The 18,378-nt window shown below is 46.7% G+C and overlaps 2 protein-coding genes across 2 annotated transcripts in view; one reads left to right on the plus strand and one right to left on the minus strand.

The window, feature by feature from the left end:
- Positions 1-14,792, plus strand: part of col6a4a (collagen, type VI, alpha 4a) — a 44,198-nt gene extending 29,406 nt beyond the window's left edge. Inside the window, exons 26-42 of the mRNA XM_061081303.1 lie at positions 2,575-2,637; positions 3,022-3,084; positions 3,167-3,217; positions 3,297-3,332; positions 4,455-4,517; positions 4,603-4,665; positions 5,430-5,465; positions 5,553-5,589; positions 5,789-5,800; positions 6,026-6,519; positions 8,032-8,122; positions 9,202-9,855; positions 9,978-10,065; positions 11,194-11,348; positions 13,183-13,347; positions 13,643-13,690; positions 13,866-14,792. Of these exons, the coding sequence (XP_060937286.1) occupies positions 2,575-2,637; positions 3,022-3,084; positions 3,167-3,217; positions 3,297-3,332; positions 4,455-4,517; positions 4,603-4,665; positions 5,430-5,465; positions 5,553-5,589; positions 5,789-5,800; positions 6,026-6,519; positions 8,032-8,122; positions 9,202-9,855; positions 9,978-10,065; positions 11,194-11,348; positions 13,183-13,347; positions 13,643-13,690; positions 13,866-14,041 (2,295 nt within the window). The 3' untranslated portion in view covers positions 14,042-14,792. The remainder of the gene's footprint in view (positions 1-2,574; positions 2,638-3,021; positions 3,085-3,166; positions 3,218-3,296; positions 3,333-4,454; positions 4,518-4,602; positions 4,666-5,429; positions 5,466-5,552; positions 5,590-5,788; positions 5,801-6,025; positions 6,520-8,031; positions 8,123-9,201; positions 9,856-9,977; positions 10,066-11,193; positions 11,349-13,182; positions 13,348-13,642; positions 13,691-13,865) is intronic.
- Positions 14,793-16,176: 1,384 nt separating this feature from the next.
- Positions 16,177-18,378, minus strand: part of pik3r4 (phosphoinositide-3-kinase, regulatory subunit 4) — a 16,981-nt gene continuing 14,779 nt past the window's right edge. The window contains exons 19-21 of the mRNA XM_061081388.1: positions 17,182-17,270; positions 16,957-17,077; positions 16,177-16,877 (exon numbers count right to left, since the gene is read on the minus strand). Of these exons, the coding sequence (XP_060937371.1) occupies positions 16,707-16,877; positions 16,957-17,077; positions 17,182-17,270 (381 nt within the window). The 3' untranslated portion in view covers positions 16,177-16,706. The remainder of the gene's footprint in view (positions 16,878-16,956; positions 17,078-17,181; positions 17,271-18,378) is intronic.

Here is an 18,378-nt window from a genome sequence, read left to right on the forward strand (position 1 = left end):
CTGACTCTCATCAGACATGAGGACAGAATCTGATGAGAAGGCTTTTGATTGGATTGAAGCTCCGTGTCTCAGAGCTCAGAGACAGACGGACGTCCTGAGACGCTGAGACACTGAGACACTGAGACACTGAGACACTGAGACACTGGGACTCTGAGACACTGAGACTCTGAGACACTGAGACTCTGAGACTCTGAGACTCTGATACGCTGAGACTCTGAGACTCTGAGACACTGAGACGCTGAGACACTGAGACACTGAGACTCTGAGACTCTGAGACACTGAGACTCTGAGACTCTGAGACTCTGAGACAGTGAGACTCTGAGACACTGAGACTCTGAGACACTGAGACTCTGAGACTCTGAGACTCTGAGACTCTGAGACAGTGAGACTCTGAGACAGTGAGACTCTGAGACACTGAGACTCTGAGACACTGAGACACTGAGACTCTGAGACACTGAGACTCTGAGACACTGAGACACTGAGACACTGACACACTGAGACTCTGAGACACTGAGACACTGAGACACTGAGACTCTGAGACGCTGAGACGCTGAGACACTGAGACTCTGAGACACTGAGACACTGAGACTCTGAGACTCTGAGACGCTGAGACGCTGAGACGCTGAGACGCTGAGACACTGAGACTCTGAGACACTGAGACACTGAGACTCTGAGACTCTGAGACTCTGAGACACTGAGACACTGAGACTCTGAGACACTGAGACTCTGAGACTCTGAGACTCTGAGACTCTGAGACACTGAGACTCTGAGACACTGAGACACTGAGACACTGAGACTCTGAGACTCTGAGACACTGAGACTCTGAGACACTGAGACACTGAGACTCTGAGACACTGAGACACTGAGACACTGAGACTCTGAGACTCTGAGACTCTGAGACACTGAGACACTGAGACTCTGAGACACTGAGACTCTGAGACTCTGAGACTCTGAGACACTGAGACTCTGAGACACTGAGACACTGAGACTCTGAGACACTGAGACACTGAGACACTGAGACTCTGAGACTCTGAGACTCTGAGACACTGAGACACTGAGACTCTGAGACACTGAGACTCTGAGACTCTGAGACTCTGAGACACTGAGACTCTGAGACACTGAGACACTGAGACTCTGAGACACTGAGACACTGAGACACTGAGACTCTGAGACTCTGAGACTCTGAGACACTGAGACACTGAGACTCTGAGACACTGAGACTCTGAGACACTGAGACTCTGAGACTCTGAGACACTGAGACTCTGAGACTCTGAGACTCAGAGACTCTGAGACTCTGAGACTCTGAGACTCTGAGACACTGAGACTCTGAGACACTGAGACACTGAGACACTGAGACTCTGAGACACTGAGACTCTGAGACACTGAGACACTGAGACTCTGAGACTCTGAGACGCTGAGACGCTGAGACGCTGAGACTCTGAGACTCTGAGACGCTGAGACTCTGAGACTCTGAGACACTGAGACTCTGAGACACTGAGACACTGAGACACTGAGACTCTGAGACTCAGACGCTGAGACACTGAGACACTGAGACACTGAGACTCTGAGACTCAGACGCTGAGACACTGAGACACTGAGACACGGAGACACGGAGACTCTGAGACACTGAGACACTGAGACACCGAGACTCTGAGACTCTGAGACACTGAGACTCTGAGACACTGAGACTCTGAGACGCTGAGACGCTGAGACACTGAGACACTGAGACTCTGAGACTCTGAGACTCTGAGACTCTGAGACACTGAGACTCTGAGACACTGAGACTCTGAGACTCTGAGACACTGAGACACTGAGACACTGAGACACTGAGACTCTGAGACACTGAGACACTGAGACACTGAGACTCTGAGACTCTGAGACTCTGAGACACTGAGACTCTGAGACTCTGAGACTCTGAGACTCTGAGACACTGAGACACTGAGACACTGAGACTCTGAGACTCTGAGACACTGAGACACTGAGACTCTGAGACTCTGAGACTCTGAGACACTGAGACACTGGGAAGTTGTTTTTGAGTTTGACGGCTTTAAATCGCTGAGTCAGTCTGTGATGTCATCTGCTCTCTGGCTCCAGGTTCAGATCTTCATCAGTTTGATTGATTTGTGAAGTGGACAGAGGGTGGTAACACACACACACACACACACACACACACACACACACACACACACACACGCACACACACACACACACACACGGCCCCAGTTTGCCTGATGATATCTCAAGAAGCCGAGAGGGAATTTCTTCAAGTCGTGAACAATGGTTCAGTTTGACAGATGAACTGGTTCGACTTGGGAGGTCAAAGGTCACAGTGACCTCACCTGTTGTGACCTCTAGGTGCTTCTCCTCTGGCGGGGGGGGGGGGACCAGGTGGTGATTCTAGTTTCTCTCGGGGTTCTGAATAAAAAGCTTTTATTGTTTATCAGATAACACACGATCAGAGTTCCAATGAATGTGGACTGATCAGCAGGTTTCTCACACCTCAGACTGACGGTGCGTTCAGGGACAATCAGATTCCAGAAGTGTCTTGTTGCTCTGACTCTTTGTTTGGTGCAGGGAGGACCAGGAGCAGCTGGAGCGCCGGGTTCCGTCGGGCGGCGTGGAGCCAACGGGCAGAAGGTCCGTGAAGTGCTTTCATCTCCAGAGCAGATCAGAGCAGGTCACACAGACATGAGATGAGACTAGGTTAAATTCATAAACAGATATTATAGATATTATATATAGATATAACAGATTGCAACACATTTGATCGGGTGAGACCAGAACATGTCAAATCAGTAGGTTATGAATTATGAGACTTCTGATGAATAAACTCTAGATTAGATTTGATCGATCAGGTTAAAAAAAAGATGTAACATTTGAAGAGTCTAGATCATGTTCGATCAAACTGGTTTATGAAAATATAAGATTACACTAGATTAGGTTTATATAATCTAGATTAGACAAAATGTCAAACTAAGTAAGAAAACCTAAATAAACAAATGACTGTTGTTGTTGTTGAAGGGCCAACCAGGAGACGCCGGGGGTGCGGGGGGGCCGGGACCCCAGGGAACCAGAGGAATGCCGGTAAGAGCCTGAACCTCTGTTTACTGCTAAATATCACCTTTTAATATTCTTTAATATTAAAGCTTGTGAGCGACTGTTCCAGGGTCAGGATGGGAGAGATGGGCACGGACCTCCGGGACCGAGAGGTGTCAAGGTACCAACAAAATAATAATGTTCATCATTTTGAATCATTTTGTTTAACTTTGTAATGACCTGTTTGTGTTGGTTGACAGGGAGATGCTGGTTTCCCTGGTTACCCTGGTCTCCCGGTGAGTCATCACAGACACTAAACTGTCCCCTGACAAACATCAAAACATGGTGATCGCCCCCTGGTGGCTGGCTGCAGTACAGGTCATAAACCTCCTCCATGTCAGCAGATTGGACATGGACCAAACTGATAAACCTGAGTAGACGATGAATAATAAAGTAAACTTTATGTGAGCTGTGACGATATGAAAACACGGAGGATCTTCTCCATCGTCTGGAAGAAACTTGAATGTTTTAAAGATTGAATGTGAATCGGATCTAAAATCAGAATGAAGGAGATAAGAGGAGTTGTGGTGCAGCTGAAGGTCGAGAGGTGAGATGATCCATCAGACTTATAGTAGGGTCCGAAACCTCAATTCCGTGACCATTCTCTGGCAAATATGTTTTGACGACTGATTTGACATCTATACAACATTTATAAAAAATTTAGCCCCCATGTCCCTCGCAAAAATGTCGGCATTTTTCGCTAGAGGGCCGAATCCAAAATGGCAGCCGGCACTATCTTGTAAAGGTAACTTTTTTACCAGAGCACCTAGAATAATGTATGAATACACTTTTTGTGGCATATTGACCATAAGGATTGTGATTCTGACATAATTTTTACATTTCGACATCGTCTTGGTAAAAAAGTTACCTTTACAAGATAGTGCCGGCTGCCATTTTGGATTCGGCCCTCTAGCGAAAAATGCCGACATTTTTGCGAGGGACATGGGGGCTAAATTTTTTATAAATGTTGTATAGATGTCAAATCAGTCGTCAAAACATATTTGACAGAGAATGGTCACGGAATTGAGGTTTCGGACCCTACTATTATTGTCCTGAACACATCCTCTGGTAGGGAAACACAATGTGAGCGATGGAACCTCAGAGTTCGAACTCTTCAGCAGTTTTATTTCCCAGAGTGTAAAATGATGAGTCGATTCTGAGAACATGATGATTGAAGATGATTGAGATGAAGCAGGAATCAGGAGGATCGATTTACAAGTTGCTGAATTTATCTTCAGACTCTATCAGAGCTTTGAGATAAGAAACTAAAACAAGCTGCTTCCTGATATGATGATGTTTGGATTGTATTGTGACTCCCAAGTCAAATCGAACAGGAAGTGATGAATCTTTTCCTTCAGGGTGAGGACGGAGTGCAGGGACCCAAAGGAGCCGCAGGTCCTCAAGGCAACGCCGGCCGAGGAGTGAGTGAAGATCCACGAGTCCAGTGAGATCCATCCAGGTCAATGTGGTTCTGCTTCATGTGACGTGATGTTTGCTTCTGCTCAGGGGAACTCCGGCCGGCCGGGGGAGTCGGGAGCGTCTGGAGAGCCGGGTTACTCCGGACACAGAGTGAGTGTGTGTGTGTGTGTGTGTGTGTGGGGGGGGGGTCGATTCGTCATCATCTTTAAATAACAAGTTCATCCTGAGTTCGTTTACAGACATTTCATCGCTTATAGAAATAATTTAGTCGTGTTGAAGATCAGAAACTTTAGAATCAAACTTTAATAATTAATTATCACATAAAATTCATCATTAAACCAAACTAACGTCAATAAAACCACATTTATACTTTGAATTTATTCCAAAAAAAAAGGATGAACTCTGACAATAAAAAATAAATGTCAAATGTTCAAAAAGTTCATACAACAAATTAAATAAGAAAATAAAATCCACAGCTATAAACATCAAAGCTGGGCGGAGTCATGTTGCTGCTGTAACTGTTCGTCTGGTTCATCAGCAGAAAAATAATCTGTGATTTTAAATCATTCAATAATTGTCTTGTTTTTTAAATAATTATTTTGTATTTAATCTTATTTATACATTAGAATTAGTTTTCACTGCTGTCTGGCGTTTGGCAGAGGAAATAATGATTTTCAGAAACTATGAAAGAATATTACATTTAAACTAAATATGAATATTATTAATAATTAGTTTAAATGTAATATTTCCAGATTCAGCTCTGAACTCTTTGTGTTTCATCTTAACTTCCTGAGGACGATGGATTCAAGAAAATCTGAGCGAGTTTAAAAAACAAGAGCTGACGACATGAATCACTGAATCGATACTGAATTCATAGTTTTATATAAAATGATATTTGTTTGCTCTGTCCTCAGGGGCAGCGAGGTCTGCCCGGAGGCAAAGGCATGACGGTAAGTCCCGCCCCCCACCCCCCCCACCTGACTTCCCCTCACTGGATTCTCAGATCGTAACAGACGTGTTTCCTCATGTGTCCTCAGGAGTGTCAGCTCGTCACCTACATCAGAGACAACTGTGGTAAGAGATATTCATTTGATTTACTTACACAGAGAAATCAATACACAACTGGCCAATGCAACGACAACACAGTGATGTTGTATAATATTTAATATCAGATTTTTCCAATATGAATCAGGTTTATCTCTTGAAGTATTGATCTCCTTCATCGCTCCTCTAACAGCAGCTGACTCTGAACCTTTTGTTTCTTCTGCTGCAGCTTGTTCCTTCGGTACGTTTCCTCGCCAGCAGCAACACAACGTGCTGACAACACAACTGTGACATCATCACCACACAACCCTCCTCAGGCTCTTTGACTCCGCCCACAGCGAGGACCAAAACCATCTCCTGTGGTTTCCCCAGAGCGTTGTGATGATGACCCCCAGGTTTTGGAGTCTGGGCTCATTTCCTGTGACTCCCAGGTACGACTCTGAGGTTTCTTCTTCGTTGGTTTCAGATCGGTCCGCGTGCCTGGCCTACCCCATGGAGCTGGTGTTTGGTCTGGACATGTCTGAGGACGTGACCCCGGTGGCCTTCGAGAGGCAGCGCGCTGTCCTCCTGTCGCTGCTCGAGGACGTGGCCATCGCCGAGAGCAACTGTCCGACCGGCGCCCGGGTCGCCGTGGTCGGGTTCAGCGCCTACGCCAAGTACCTGATCCGCTTCCAGGACTACCGCCTCAAGAAGCAGCTCATGGAGTCAGTGAAGAACATCGCCCTGGAGAAGACCTCCAACAAACGCCACCTCGGGGCCGCCATGCGCTTCGTGGGTCAGAACGTCTTCAAGCGGGTGCGAGCTGGGATGATGATGAGGAAGGTGGCGGTCTTCCTCTCCAACGGGCCGACACAGGACCTGGAGAACATCGTCACGGCTGTGATGGAGTACCGCGCCCTGAACATCGTCCCGGCCGTCATCTCTCTGAAGAACGCTCCCGCCATCGCTCGAGCCCTGGAGGTGAGTTCCATTCCTCAGAACTTCTGACACACTGAGCTCAGGAGGATCCAGACTGGGTCTCCAGGGCCGGTGGTTTATCTAGAACCGGTTCCTCAGATCTCCACCTGACTCGACTGGGCCAGCAGAACCAGAAGCTGTGGGAGGAGAAGGAAGCTTCTGTCAGGTTGAGGTAACGTGAGGGAACGAAGCAGCGGTGAGACCGGAGCTCCAGGGCCGGAGCAGCAGACACTGTGAAGTTAGGGAGATCAATGTAAAAGTTTAATACTTTAATAAGTTTGAATTTCGTTTAGTTTTTATCAAGTAACAGATCTGGAGAGTCATCGTCCTGCTGAGAACATCTGGACCCTGGTGTTGGTGGTGTAATCAGAACTTGATGATGTGAGAACATTCGAACCAAACACAACTTCACAGACTCTGAGAAAACAAACAGCGAGCGGGTGAAGCTTCCAAACAGAAAACTCTCTGAACATCTGAGCAGCTGGTCCTGCTCTCGTTTGGCTCAGGAGTTCACTCCTGCTCCTCTGGCTCCTGCTCCTCTGGCTCCAGCTCCTCTGGCTCCTGCTCCTCTGGTTCATGTTCCTCTGGTTCATGTTCCTCTGGATCCTGCTCCTCTGGCTCCTGCTCCTCTGGTTCATGCTCCTCTGGTTCATGTTCCTCTGGCTCCTGCTCCTCTGGCTCCTGCTCCTCTGGCTCCTGCTCCTCTGGTTCATGTTCCTCTGGCTCCTGCTCCTCTGGCTCCTGTTCCTCTGGTTCATGTTCCTCTGGTTCATGTTCCTCTGGTTCATGTTCCTCTGGTTCATGTTCCTCTGGCTCCTGCTCCTCTGGCTCCTGTTCCTCTGGTTCATGTTCCTCTGGTTCATGTTCCTCTGGTTCATGTTCCTCTGGCTCCTGCTCCTCTGGCTCCTGCTCCTCTGGTTCATGCTCCTCTGGTTCATGTTCCTCTGGCTCCTGCTCCTCTGGCTCCTGCTCCTCTGGTTCATGTTCCTCTGGCTCCTGCTCCTCTGGCTCCTGCTCCTCTGGTTCATGTTCCTCTGGCTCATGTTCCTCTGGCTCCTGCTCCTCTGGCTCCTGCTCCTCTGGCTCCTGTTCCTCTGGTTCATGTTCCTCTGGTCCATGCTCCTCTGGTTCATGTTCCTCTGGCTCCTGCTCCTCTGGCTCCTGCTCCTCTGGTTCATGCTCCTCTGGTTCATGTTCCTCTGGTTCATGTTCCTCTGGCTCCTGCTCCTCTGGTTCATGCTCCTCTGGTTCATGTTCCTCTGGTTCATGTTCCTCTGGCTCCTGCTCCTCTGGCTCCTGCTCCTCTGGTTCCAGCTCCTCTGGTTCATGTTCCTCTGGCTCATGTTCCTCTGGCTCATGTTCCGTTCAGCGAGAGCTGCCAGATGTTTGTGTTTGAGAAGCTGCAGCTGGAAATCCAGCAGCAAGATGTTTAATCCCGGAGATGGAGGAGATGTGTTTGTAGTTTTGTGTGTCGTGCTCTGGGATCTGGTTCATGAAGCTTCTGTTTCTCCTCAGGTCGACGACTCTGGGAACTCCATCTTCTCCGTGCTGGGTCGGGACATGTCTGCCGACCTGAGGAAGGTGAAGAACTGTGCCATCTGCTACGGTGAGACCTCGTGTTTGGATGAATCATAAAGAAAATCCTCTTCTCATATTTCTGTCGATGTTTCTGCTTCATTCTTCCCTGTTTGCAAACCTGAACTTTACTCCACTGGGATTACTTGACACATTTAGTTACTAGTTACTTTACAGATGAAGAATAAGAGTTAATAACTAGGGTTGCAAAATTCCGGGAATATTCAAAGTTGGAAACTTTCCATGGGAATTAACGGGAATAAACTGGAAATGTTGTGGGTAATTTATACTAACTGTATTTACCTTTTCATATACAGACATAAATATGAACATTTTGTTGTGTCATAGGCTGATTTGAGCCCTGAGGAAACTTTGGGCACTTGACTATATGCTTCTGCATCGTTGTGTCATTCTTAACAAAGGTCTTTGCACAGTATTTGCAAATGTACACAGCCTTTCCTTCTACATTGGATGAGGTGAAATGTCTCCACACATGAGAGAGTGCACGTGGCATTGTTCTGTAGAATAAGATGAGAACAAAGTTTGTAAAAAAACACTAATGCAATGCCAGAGATATAAATAGTTAGCCAAACAATTGGAATCTTCTGTAAACATATTTTACAATTGATGGATAAATGAATGGAAATAGTCTAGATGAACAGATGAACAATCCTCAATCAGCATGCTAATATATTTTCCCAGTAATATCATGGAAACTTACCTGACTAGTCCTTCACTCTACAGCAGGCCTCAATAGCCCTGCTGTAGAGTGAAGCATGCTGGGAGTTATCTGTGCATGTGATGGAAGAATGACCAGTGGAGGGTTGAAACTCAACGTTCCATACATCTTTAAAATAGAGTTTTGAATGATGTTTTTATTGCTCAGCGTTTAATTTGCATAGTTTTAATTTTTTTCAAAATTCCCAAAATTCCCGAGCTAAACTTCCCATGGAAAGTTTCCGGAAAGTTTCCGGAAAGTTTCCGTAAATTTACCGGAAACTTTCCGCCCCTCTGCAACCCTATTAATAACACATGATTTTTGTATGTACATTAAACGTCTCAATATTTAACACAAGTTCATCGGACCTTTGATGCTGGTTTGGTTCTCAGACCCGTGCAGCCGAGCCGCCGAGTGCAGCTCGGTCCCGGAGCCGCTGCCGCCGCAGGACCTGGACGCCGACCTGGTGCTGCTGCTGGACGGGTCCCGGGAGATGCAGGCGGACGAGTTCTCCGGCGCCCAGCAGCTCCTGAGCTCGGTGGTGGAGCAGCTGGTCGTGAGCTCGCAGCCGCGCCGGCCCGGCAGACAGGCCCGGGTGGCGCTGGTCCAGCAGAGCGGCGCCCAGGCGCCCAAGGTGGAGTTCGGTCTGCTGGCGTCCCAGAACCACAGCGTGATGAGGACGCACCTGATGCACGGCCTGCGGCAGCAGGGCGGAGCCTCGGCCCTGGGTCACACGCTGGAGTTCACCCTGAACGAGCTGCTCCTGAAGGCGCCGCACCCCCGCAGCAGGAAGGTGCTGCTCGCCGTGGTCGGCACCCGGACCGCCGAGTCCGACCGGGCCAAGCTGCAGTACGTCTCCCAGAAGGCCAAGTGTGAGGGCGTGGCCGTGTTCGTGGTGACGGTCGGCGATCGCTACAGCCGGGCGCAGGTGGAGGCGCTCGCCAGCCCCCCCGTCCAGCAGCACCTGATCCACCTGGGACGCCCCAGGGCCGACGAGCAGGGATACGCCCGGCGCTTCTTCAGAGTCTTCCTCTGCGCCCTGAACAGTGAGACCTGACCACGGGAACCCGAGTCCCTCACCACATCCTGTCACATGACTCGTCTTCACACTGAAGGTCTTTGTTGTGTCTTTGTTGTGTGTTTGTTGTGTGTTTGTTGTGTGTTTCAGACGGACTGAACTCGTATCCCCCCCCAGCGTCCAAACAGAGGTGTGACCAGCTGAAGGGTCAGACTGGAGGACAGGTCTTCATCCCCGGGTAACACATGGAACCGGACTCTTCCTCTCAGCACTGAAATGACCTGTTTTACTACAACATGAGATTATTTGGGTTTTTCTGTGATTTCTTCACAGTTTGAACCTTGAAGTAAGAACATGAACTCAGATTGGATGAGTCATGGGAGTGAAGAGAGAGAATCATGAGTTCTGATTAAAGGGACTCTCACCTTTGTTGCATTTTTACACTTTTTGTGGATAAGGTTAAATTGGTATTAATAAGGTAATGACACTCTACAATGCAAGACAGACCCACCAGGAGTAAAAACAAACAATTATTTCACTCTCATAATATTTAGTGAAAACTTCAACCAATAAAATTCTTCGGACCGAAGGACCTTATTGGCCGACAGACCTGTCTGTTTGCTGCATGGACATGCAGGTTTTCCGTCTGCTTCTTGTGGCGCATTCGGGCCTGAGTCATCAAGGCATGTGAATGTAAATGTATATAACTTACCGAATCCATTGCTTTGGTAAACAAAAACTCACGTGCGTGCGCGGAGGCAGTAGATTGTAAGTCTGCTTGTAAATAAAGTTTCTTCAAAAAAACACCGCGGATGGGAACGAGGGGGTGGGGCATTGGAGGAAGGCGGGATGATTTGAATGTGCTGTAATTCACAAATGCAACAAAGGTAAGAGTCCCTTTAACTAACGACTCTGCAACTTCAACAAGAAGTGAAAATAACGAATTCTCTGGTTAAATTGTTGCCTGGAAGTCGAAAGTGTTTTCTGAGCTGAACCCGGTTCAGTTTGAACCCGGTTCAGTTTGATCCAGATCCAGAACATCTCCTCCTGCTCTGAGGAACCGTTCACACCTGGTGTTCAGACTGAGCTGAAGATTCTGAACCAACCAGGTGTGAACGAGCTGATCTGTTCTCTACCTTCAAGTTGATCAAAAGTTTAATTATTATAATTTCATTACAATGAGCTGAGTCACAATAACCCGTGAGGGACCAAACCAGAACAACAAGAATCAAGAAAGTACAATTTTCTTCAAGAAAGACAAACTACAAAGTTCTACTAAATGTTTTAGTCTAAACTAAAGTTTTGAGTTTTTTATTCAATGTTCAGTGTGATGATGTCACTGACACATGTGGTCTGCTGCGTCCAGTCAGGGGCAGGAGGCGTGGCAGGAGGAGGCGGAGTTTGCGGATGAGGCGCAGGAAACGTTCCAGGAGACGAGGAGACGGACACAGAGCGGACAAGTGGACGTCCTCCAGATGCTGAGCTCAGGAGAGACACACACACTGATCACTGGAGGCAACGGTAACACACACACAGAGAGAGACACACACAGAGACACACACACAGAGAGACACACACAGAGAGACACACACACTGATCACTGGAGGCAACGGTAACACACACAGAGAGACACACACAGAGACACACACACAGAGAGACACACACAGAGAGACACACACACTGATCACTGGAGGCAACGGTAACACACAGAGAGAGAGACACACACACACACAGAGAGACACACACAGAGAGACACACTGATCACTGGAGGCAACGGTAACACACAGAGAGAGAGACACACACACACAAAGAGACACACACTGATCACTGGAGGCAACGGTAACACACACAGAGAGAGACACACACACACAAAGAGACACACACTGATCACTGGAGGCAACGGTAACACACACAGAGAGAGACACACACACAAAGAAACACACACTGATCACTGGAGGCAACGGTAACACACACAGAGAGAGACACACACACAAAGAGACACACACTGATCACTGGAGGCAACGGTAACACACACAGAGAGACACACACACACACACAGAGACACACACACAGAGAGAGACACACACACAAAGAAACACACACTGATCACTGGAGGCAACGGTAACACACACAGAGAGACACACACACAGAGAGACACACACACACACACAGAGAGACACACACTGATCACTGGAGGCAACGGTAACACACACAGAGAGAGACACACACACAAAGAGACACACACACTGATCACTGGAGGCAACGGTAACACACACAGAGAGAGACACACACTCACAGAGAGAGACACACACACACACACAGAGAGAGACACACTGAGCACTGGAGGCAACGGTAACACACACAGAGAGACACACACACAGAGACACACACTGATCACTGGAGGCAACGGTAACACACACAGAGAGAGACACACACACAAAGAAACACACACTGATCACTGGAGGCAACGGTAACACACACAGAGAGACACACACACACACACACAGAGAGACACACACACACACATAGAGAGACACACACTGAGCACTGGAGGCAACGGTAACACACACAGAGAGAGACACACACACACAGAGAGAGACACACTGAGACACACACACACACAGAGAGACACACACAGAGAGACACACACAAAGAGAGACACACACAGAGACACACACACAGCGACACACACACTGATCACTGGAGGCAACGGTAACACACACAGAGAGACACACAAAGAGACACACAGAGAGACACACACAGACACATACTGAGACACACACACACAGAGGGACACACACTAAATAAAAGTTAAAGGTTTTTATTCCCTTTATAAAATATGATTTTGCTCTAACGTCCAGAATCCCGTTCCTCAGTCTGTCCATCGCTGCTGATCCTCTCTTCAGCCTCTGTCCCAAACACTTGGTTTTAGCTCCTGTCTCTTTAAGACCCACAGTCTGCTGTGATTGGTCGACAGCTTTTGGTGGTGGAGGATTTTTACCCGACTTAGTTTATAACGTAGCAAACGTTTATTTAAATCTAAACGATGTAACTGATGTAACTACGGCAACTGAGAAGGTCATAACACGATGGCGTTTAATAACAAAATATGTCTCTGTCTTTATCTTCAGAACTTTGCAACCACTGTGTCACTGCCTCTTTAAGAGGGCGGGGTTTATAACCATGGTAGGGGCGTGTCGGAGTAGATTTACCTTGCGGCCCCCTCGGACACGCCCCCTGTCCCCCACAGACTTTGACCTTTGCCCCTGAGTGGAGGTCAAACTCCGGCTGGAGGTGTCAGCCAGGGGGCGCTGGTTCTCAGGTTGTGTAGTAAATGTGTGTGTTGTGCTTTCAGCCCGGTGTCGGCTGGACGCTGACGCCGGTTCGCAGTGTGACGACTTTGTCCGAGTTTGGTTCTTTGACCGGCTCCTCGGTGCATGCGCCCCCTTCTGGTTCGGCGGTTGCGGCGGTAACGACAATCGCTTTAACACGGAAAACGAATGTTTGCGGACGTGTGACAGTAAGTCGGCTTCCCGGACGACGCACTAACCTCTGTCCACTCGTATCCACAGTCACTGTTTTTCCATTAACGATCTGGTCTTTAAAATGATTTTAATAATTCTCTCCTGTTCTTTACTGAGACGTTAGAAAGTTGATTTTCTCAGGAGTTAAAACACGTGAATCGTTCGGATCAGGATTCGCGATCAGAGTCCTCGATGAAGTTCAGACGTCACCTGGTGTTCGTTCACTTCCTGTGAGACACAAACTGTTTCCTGTGGCCTGAGGTTGTTTCACGGTTTCTTTTCCTCCGTCAGGTCCGAGCGTCCTGACGCCGCCGGCGCCGAGCAGCTTCGTCTCCAAAGGTAAACGCATCACACGCTAATGATAATCACCTGCTGAAGGTGGGCGGGGCAGGAAGTGACACCAACCACACAAACACGTTGTTATTGGTTGAGGTGATGTCACATGTCTTCCCCACAGGAAGCAGATGTTTTGATACGATCAGGACACCTCTTGACCTTTGACCTGTCTCCTCAGACGCCTGCTTCCTGGGCCAGGACCCCGGCGGCTGCCAGGCCTACACCATGATGTGGTTCTTCGACACCGAGCAGAACGAATGTTCTCGCTTCTGGTTCGGAGGCTGCGGCGGCAACGAGAACCGCTTCCAGACGCAAGACGAGTGTGAGAACCTGTGTTTGACGAAGAGTCGATGAAGAGGAGATCAGTTGCATCAGACACAAAGAACAAGAGCATTTCAGGAAAAACATGCATCTTCAAGGAAAACCACCAGGGGGCGGCCATGAGTTCTTTAAAAGTCTTTAAACTGCAAATGTCTCCAGGGAAAGTTTGAATTGTCTTTAATTTGACTCGTAGACGAGTTTCCTGTGTTTTCTTCAACGTGCACGTTTGATTTCCTGCCGAGCTTCAAGATCCGGAGCGACTTTCACGAGCGAACGAGGGAATGAAACATTAAAGTGAGTTTATATCAACTGTGAAGTTTGGTTTCATCATTAATCACAATGTTTTAAATCAATAACTAATAATCCGATGTTTTTCCGGGGCTGAACCTGAACGTCTCAGTGAAAACGTGTTGAAGAGAAAAACCTAAAAGATGTTTTATCTGGAAACTTTCTTTTCAAAGTTTGGGACCAAACTAGTTTTTTTTAATCAAATAATCAAATATAAATTATTTTCATTTCAACAAGATTAGTAACGATCAGTATGTGAACACACACAAACAACTACAGAAGAAAACTCAAAATGTAAAATGTATCCGCTCCAGTTTTTAGAATATATTCTTTATCGTACAATTTTGCTTCGTTATTGCAAAAATAATCAGTGTTTTTTCTGCTTCATTCTGTTTTATTTTCATGTTTCCTGAACTTGTTTAAATCCGGTTTGATGAACTTTCAGTTGTTGAGCTGCAGCTTCGTTAATGATTAAAAATAAAGTTTCAAACTGACATTGAGCTGCTGCTGATTCTCTGAGTCTGTGTGTGTGTGTGTGTGTGAGTGTGTGTGAGTGTGAGTGTGTGTGAGTGTGTGTGAGTGTGTGTGAGTGTGAGTGTGTGTGAGTGTGTGTGAGTGTGTGTGAGTGTGAGTGTGTGTGAGTGTGTGTGAGTGTGTGAGTGTGTGTGTGTGTGAGTGAGTGTCTGTGAGTGTGTGAGTGTGTGTGTGTGTGAGTCTGTGTGAGTGTGTGTGTGTGAGTGTGTGTGAGCCTGTGAGTGTGTGTGTGTGAGTGTCTGTGAGTGTGTGTGTGTGTCTTTGTGTGAGTGTGTGTGTGTGAGTCTGTGAGTGTGTGTGAGTGTGTGTGAGTGTGAGTGTGTGTGAGTGTGTGTGTGTGAGTGTGTGTGAGCCTGTGAGTGTGTGTGTGAGTGTGTGTGTGTGTCTGTGTGTGAGTGTGTGTGAGCCTGTGAGTGTGTGTGTGAGTGTGTGTCTGTGTGTGAGTGTGTGTGAGCCTGTGAGTGTGTGTGTGAGTGTGTGTGTGTGTCTGTGTGTGTGTGTGAGTGTGTGTGTGTGTGTGTGTGTGTGTGTGTGTGAGTGTCTGTGAGTGTGTGTCTGTGTGTGTGTCTGTGAGTGTGTGTGTGAGTGTCTGTGAGTGTCTGTGTGTGAGTCTGTGAGTGTGTGTGTGTGAGTGTCTGTGAGTGTGTGTGTGTGAGTGTCTGTGAGTGTGTGTGTGTGTGAGTCTGTGTGTGTGTGAGTGTCTGTGTGTGTCTGTGTGTGAGTGTCTGTGTGTGAGTCTGTGTGTGTGTGAGTGTCTGTGTGTGAGTCTGTGAGTGTCTGTGAGTGTCTGTGTGAGTGTGTGTGTGTGAGTCTGTGTGTGAGTCTGTGTGAGTGTCTGTGAGTGTGTGTGAGTCTGTGAGTGTGTGAGTGTGTGTGTCTGTGAGTGTGTGTGTGAGTCTGTGTGTGTGTCTGTGAGTGTGTGAGTGTCTGTGAGTGTGTGTGTGTGTCACTGAACTCTCTCTGCGGAGTCTGATTTACTTCTCAGATATAAACACATTCTGCAGCTCGTCTCCCGGTCAGATCCTTACAAGGCTCGAGCTGCAGCTGGTGTCGTCGTGTGCGGTGACGAAGACGTCTGAAGTTCATCGACCCGACGAAGAAAAAAAATTATCTAAAATATCCAGCAAGCTTTGATTCCTGCTCATGATGCATCTGTTCATCTTCTGATCTGCAGGAGACGTTACAGAGAAGCTTCCAGATGTTTGGTTGCAGAGCGACAGATGTTGAACCACTTCCTGTTGATTTCTGAGTTTCACATCAAAACGTTTTAATTTTCACACAAAGAGTCGTTTGATTCTGATAAAAACAAAGAAAAAAGTCTCAAAGTCGCAGATTCATGTTTTTAATTTTTTTATTTACAGGAAAAAAACACATTTAAAAGTCGAATATCAAACAACCACAGATTGTAAATCAAGAAAAATGAATCCAAAGCATCTGTATCGCCCCCTGGTGACAGGCTGCAGTATTAATCATAAACTCCTCCTCCATGTTAGCAGTAGGGACAAGTAGGCGTCAACTAAAGATGTTTCTGTCGTTTCAGTTCGTTCTCTCTGATGTTTGTTTAAGTTTCTGATCAGTTTGGTTTGAATCAGTCACTTGATGATAAAGCCTGACTCCTGATTGGTCGAGCCCGTTGTCGGCTTTTTGAGTTTTGTTTTGTTGATCAACGTTAATAAGAGACTCGTTCACGATGACGTGTGACGGAGGAGGAGATTTTCTTTTGATGAACGTGAAACATTTTCTTGTTTTCGTACTTCGTGCATTAAACAGCGTCCGAGTCGATATGAGGACGAAGGCGAAGACGCCACTCGTGACTCCTGCAGATTGTTCGCCATCAGCCGGAGGTTCAGGTAACGGAGACGATTCAGAGACGTCTTCACTTCCACACTTTGACGATTCCGTCTCTGGACGAGGTGACGATGAAGCCCTGCGTGGTCTGGAAGGTGGCGATGTCTGTGATGATGTCATGGTGTCCCACAGGGAGGGATTCTGGGCCGCGGCGAGGAGAGTCCTCCACCACGCCGCTCTTCTGCTTACTGTGGATCTCCTGCACGACACAGATGCATGATGGGAAACAAAGCACTCGTGTGGACTCTGGATCATGAATGATTAACCCTAACCCTCACCTGCACGACCTCGGTTCCTTCGATGATCTTGCGGCTGTAGAGGACGGACGGACAGTGCAGCGAGTCGTTGGCTCCTCCCGCCACGATGTAGGAGCGCTCAGGATAGGCCAGGTCCCAGAACCTGTCGTTTCAAAGTGGTCACGTTACTCGGCGTTGAGTTGTATACAGGTTGTATAAAGCTTGTGTTACAGTTGTGTTGAACAGATTGAGTTGTGTGTCTCAGACCTGATCCTCATGTCGGAGCCGGCGGTCAGCAGCAGAGGATTCCCGTCCGCCGGGCTGCAGTAGATCCCATGAACGCTGTGAGGAGACGGCTGCAAAAACACAAACACATGATGTGAGGAAGAAGAATCAGGTTTTTTTCAGGTCTGGAGGTTCTCACCTGAAAGACTAATATAAACTAAATATTAGACTCAAAACTCCAGGTAAAATCACAGGTGTTCAGATACCCTGCGGAGCAGAACTTTGTATTTTAGGGATAAACCCAGATTGCTTTTCTGTCAACTCTAAGTGTAAGACTCTGATCCACTTTGACCTCCTGCAGGCCGGGAGGAGGGTTGCTTCATCTTGGAGAGAGACTGAAATATCGTCTACTCTACACAATCTTGGATTAGAGAGATGGTAATGGATGGATGGATGGATGGATAGATGGATAGATGGATAGATGGATAGATGGATAGATGGATAGATGGATAGATGGATAGATGGATAGATGGATAGATGGATAGATGGATAGATGGATAGATGGATAGATGGATAGATGGATAGATAGATAGATTACTTTATTCATCCCCAAAGGGAAATTAAGTCGTCATAGCAGCCGGTATATTTGAATACAATAAAATAAAATACAATAGAATAAAATAAAAAATATTGAGGTAGAAAGAATAAAAACAGAAACACAAGATAAATAGGTAGATAAGGTGCAGTGGCAAGATGATGGTAATAGTACTGATGATATGATGGTAATGGTATTGTTAGACAGTATATAAGAATAGTACAGTATATATAGTATATAATATAACATAATATATATTTATATATGATAGTAATTATACCAATATAAAAGCAGTATATGGTAATAATGGCAGCAACAGTATATATAATAGTAATGGCGGTATAATAATAGTAATTATAACATGTACACATGTATAAATATGTGTATATAGACTTACTTAAACAAGAATATACAGAGAGTATGATATGATATATAGTAGAAGTATGAATATGAATATAAGTATTTGACTATACAATAGGTAATATAATATACTATGAGTCTAAGAATATGTAGAGAAGCTAACCTGTGTATCAGGGGTCAAGAGGTGTGGGAACCTTAATGGACTCTCTCAGGCAACGGTAGATTATATCTATCTGTAGGGATATCGAGTGTGACATTTTTATTTTATTTTATTTATTATTGTT

Source organism: Limanda limanda, chromosome 11, assembly GCF_963576545.1.
Source record: "Limanda limanda chromosome 11, fLimLim1.1, whole genome shotgun sequence".
Classification (NCBI taxonomy): Eukaryota; Metazoa; Chordata; class Actinopteri; order Pleuronectiformes; family Pleuronectidae; genus Limanda; species Limanda limanda.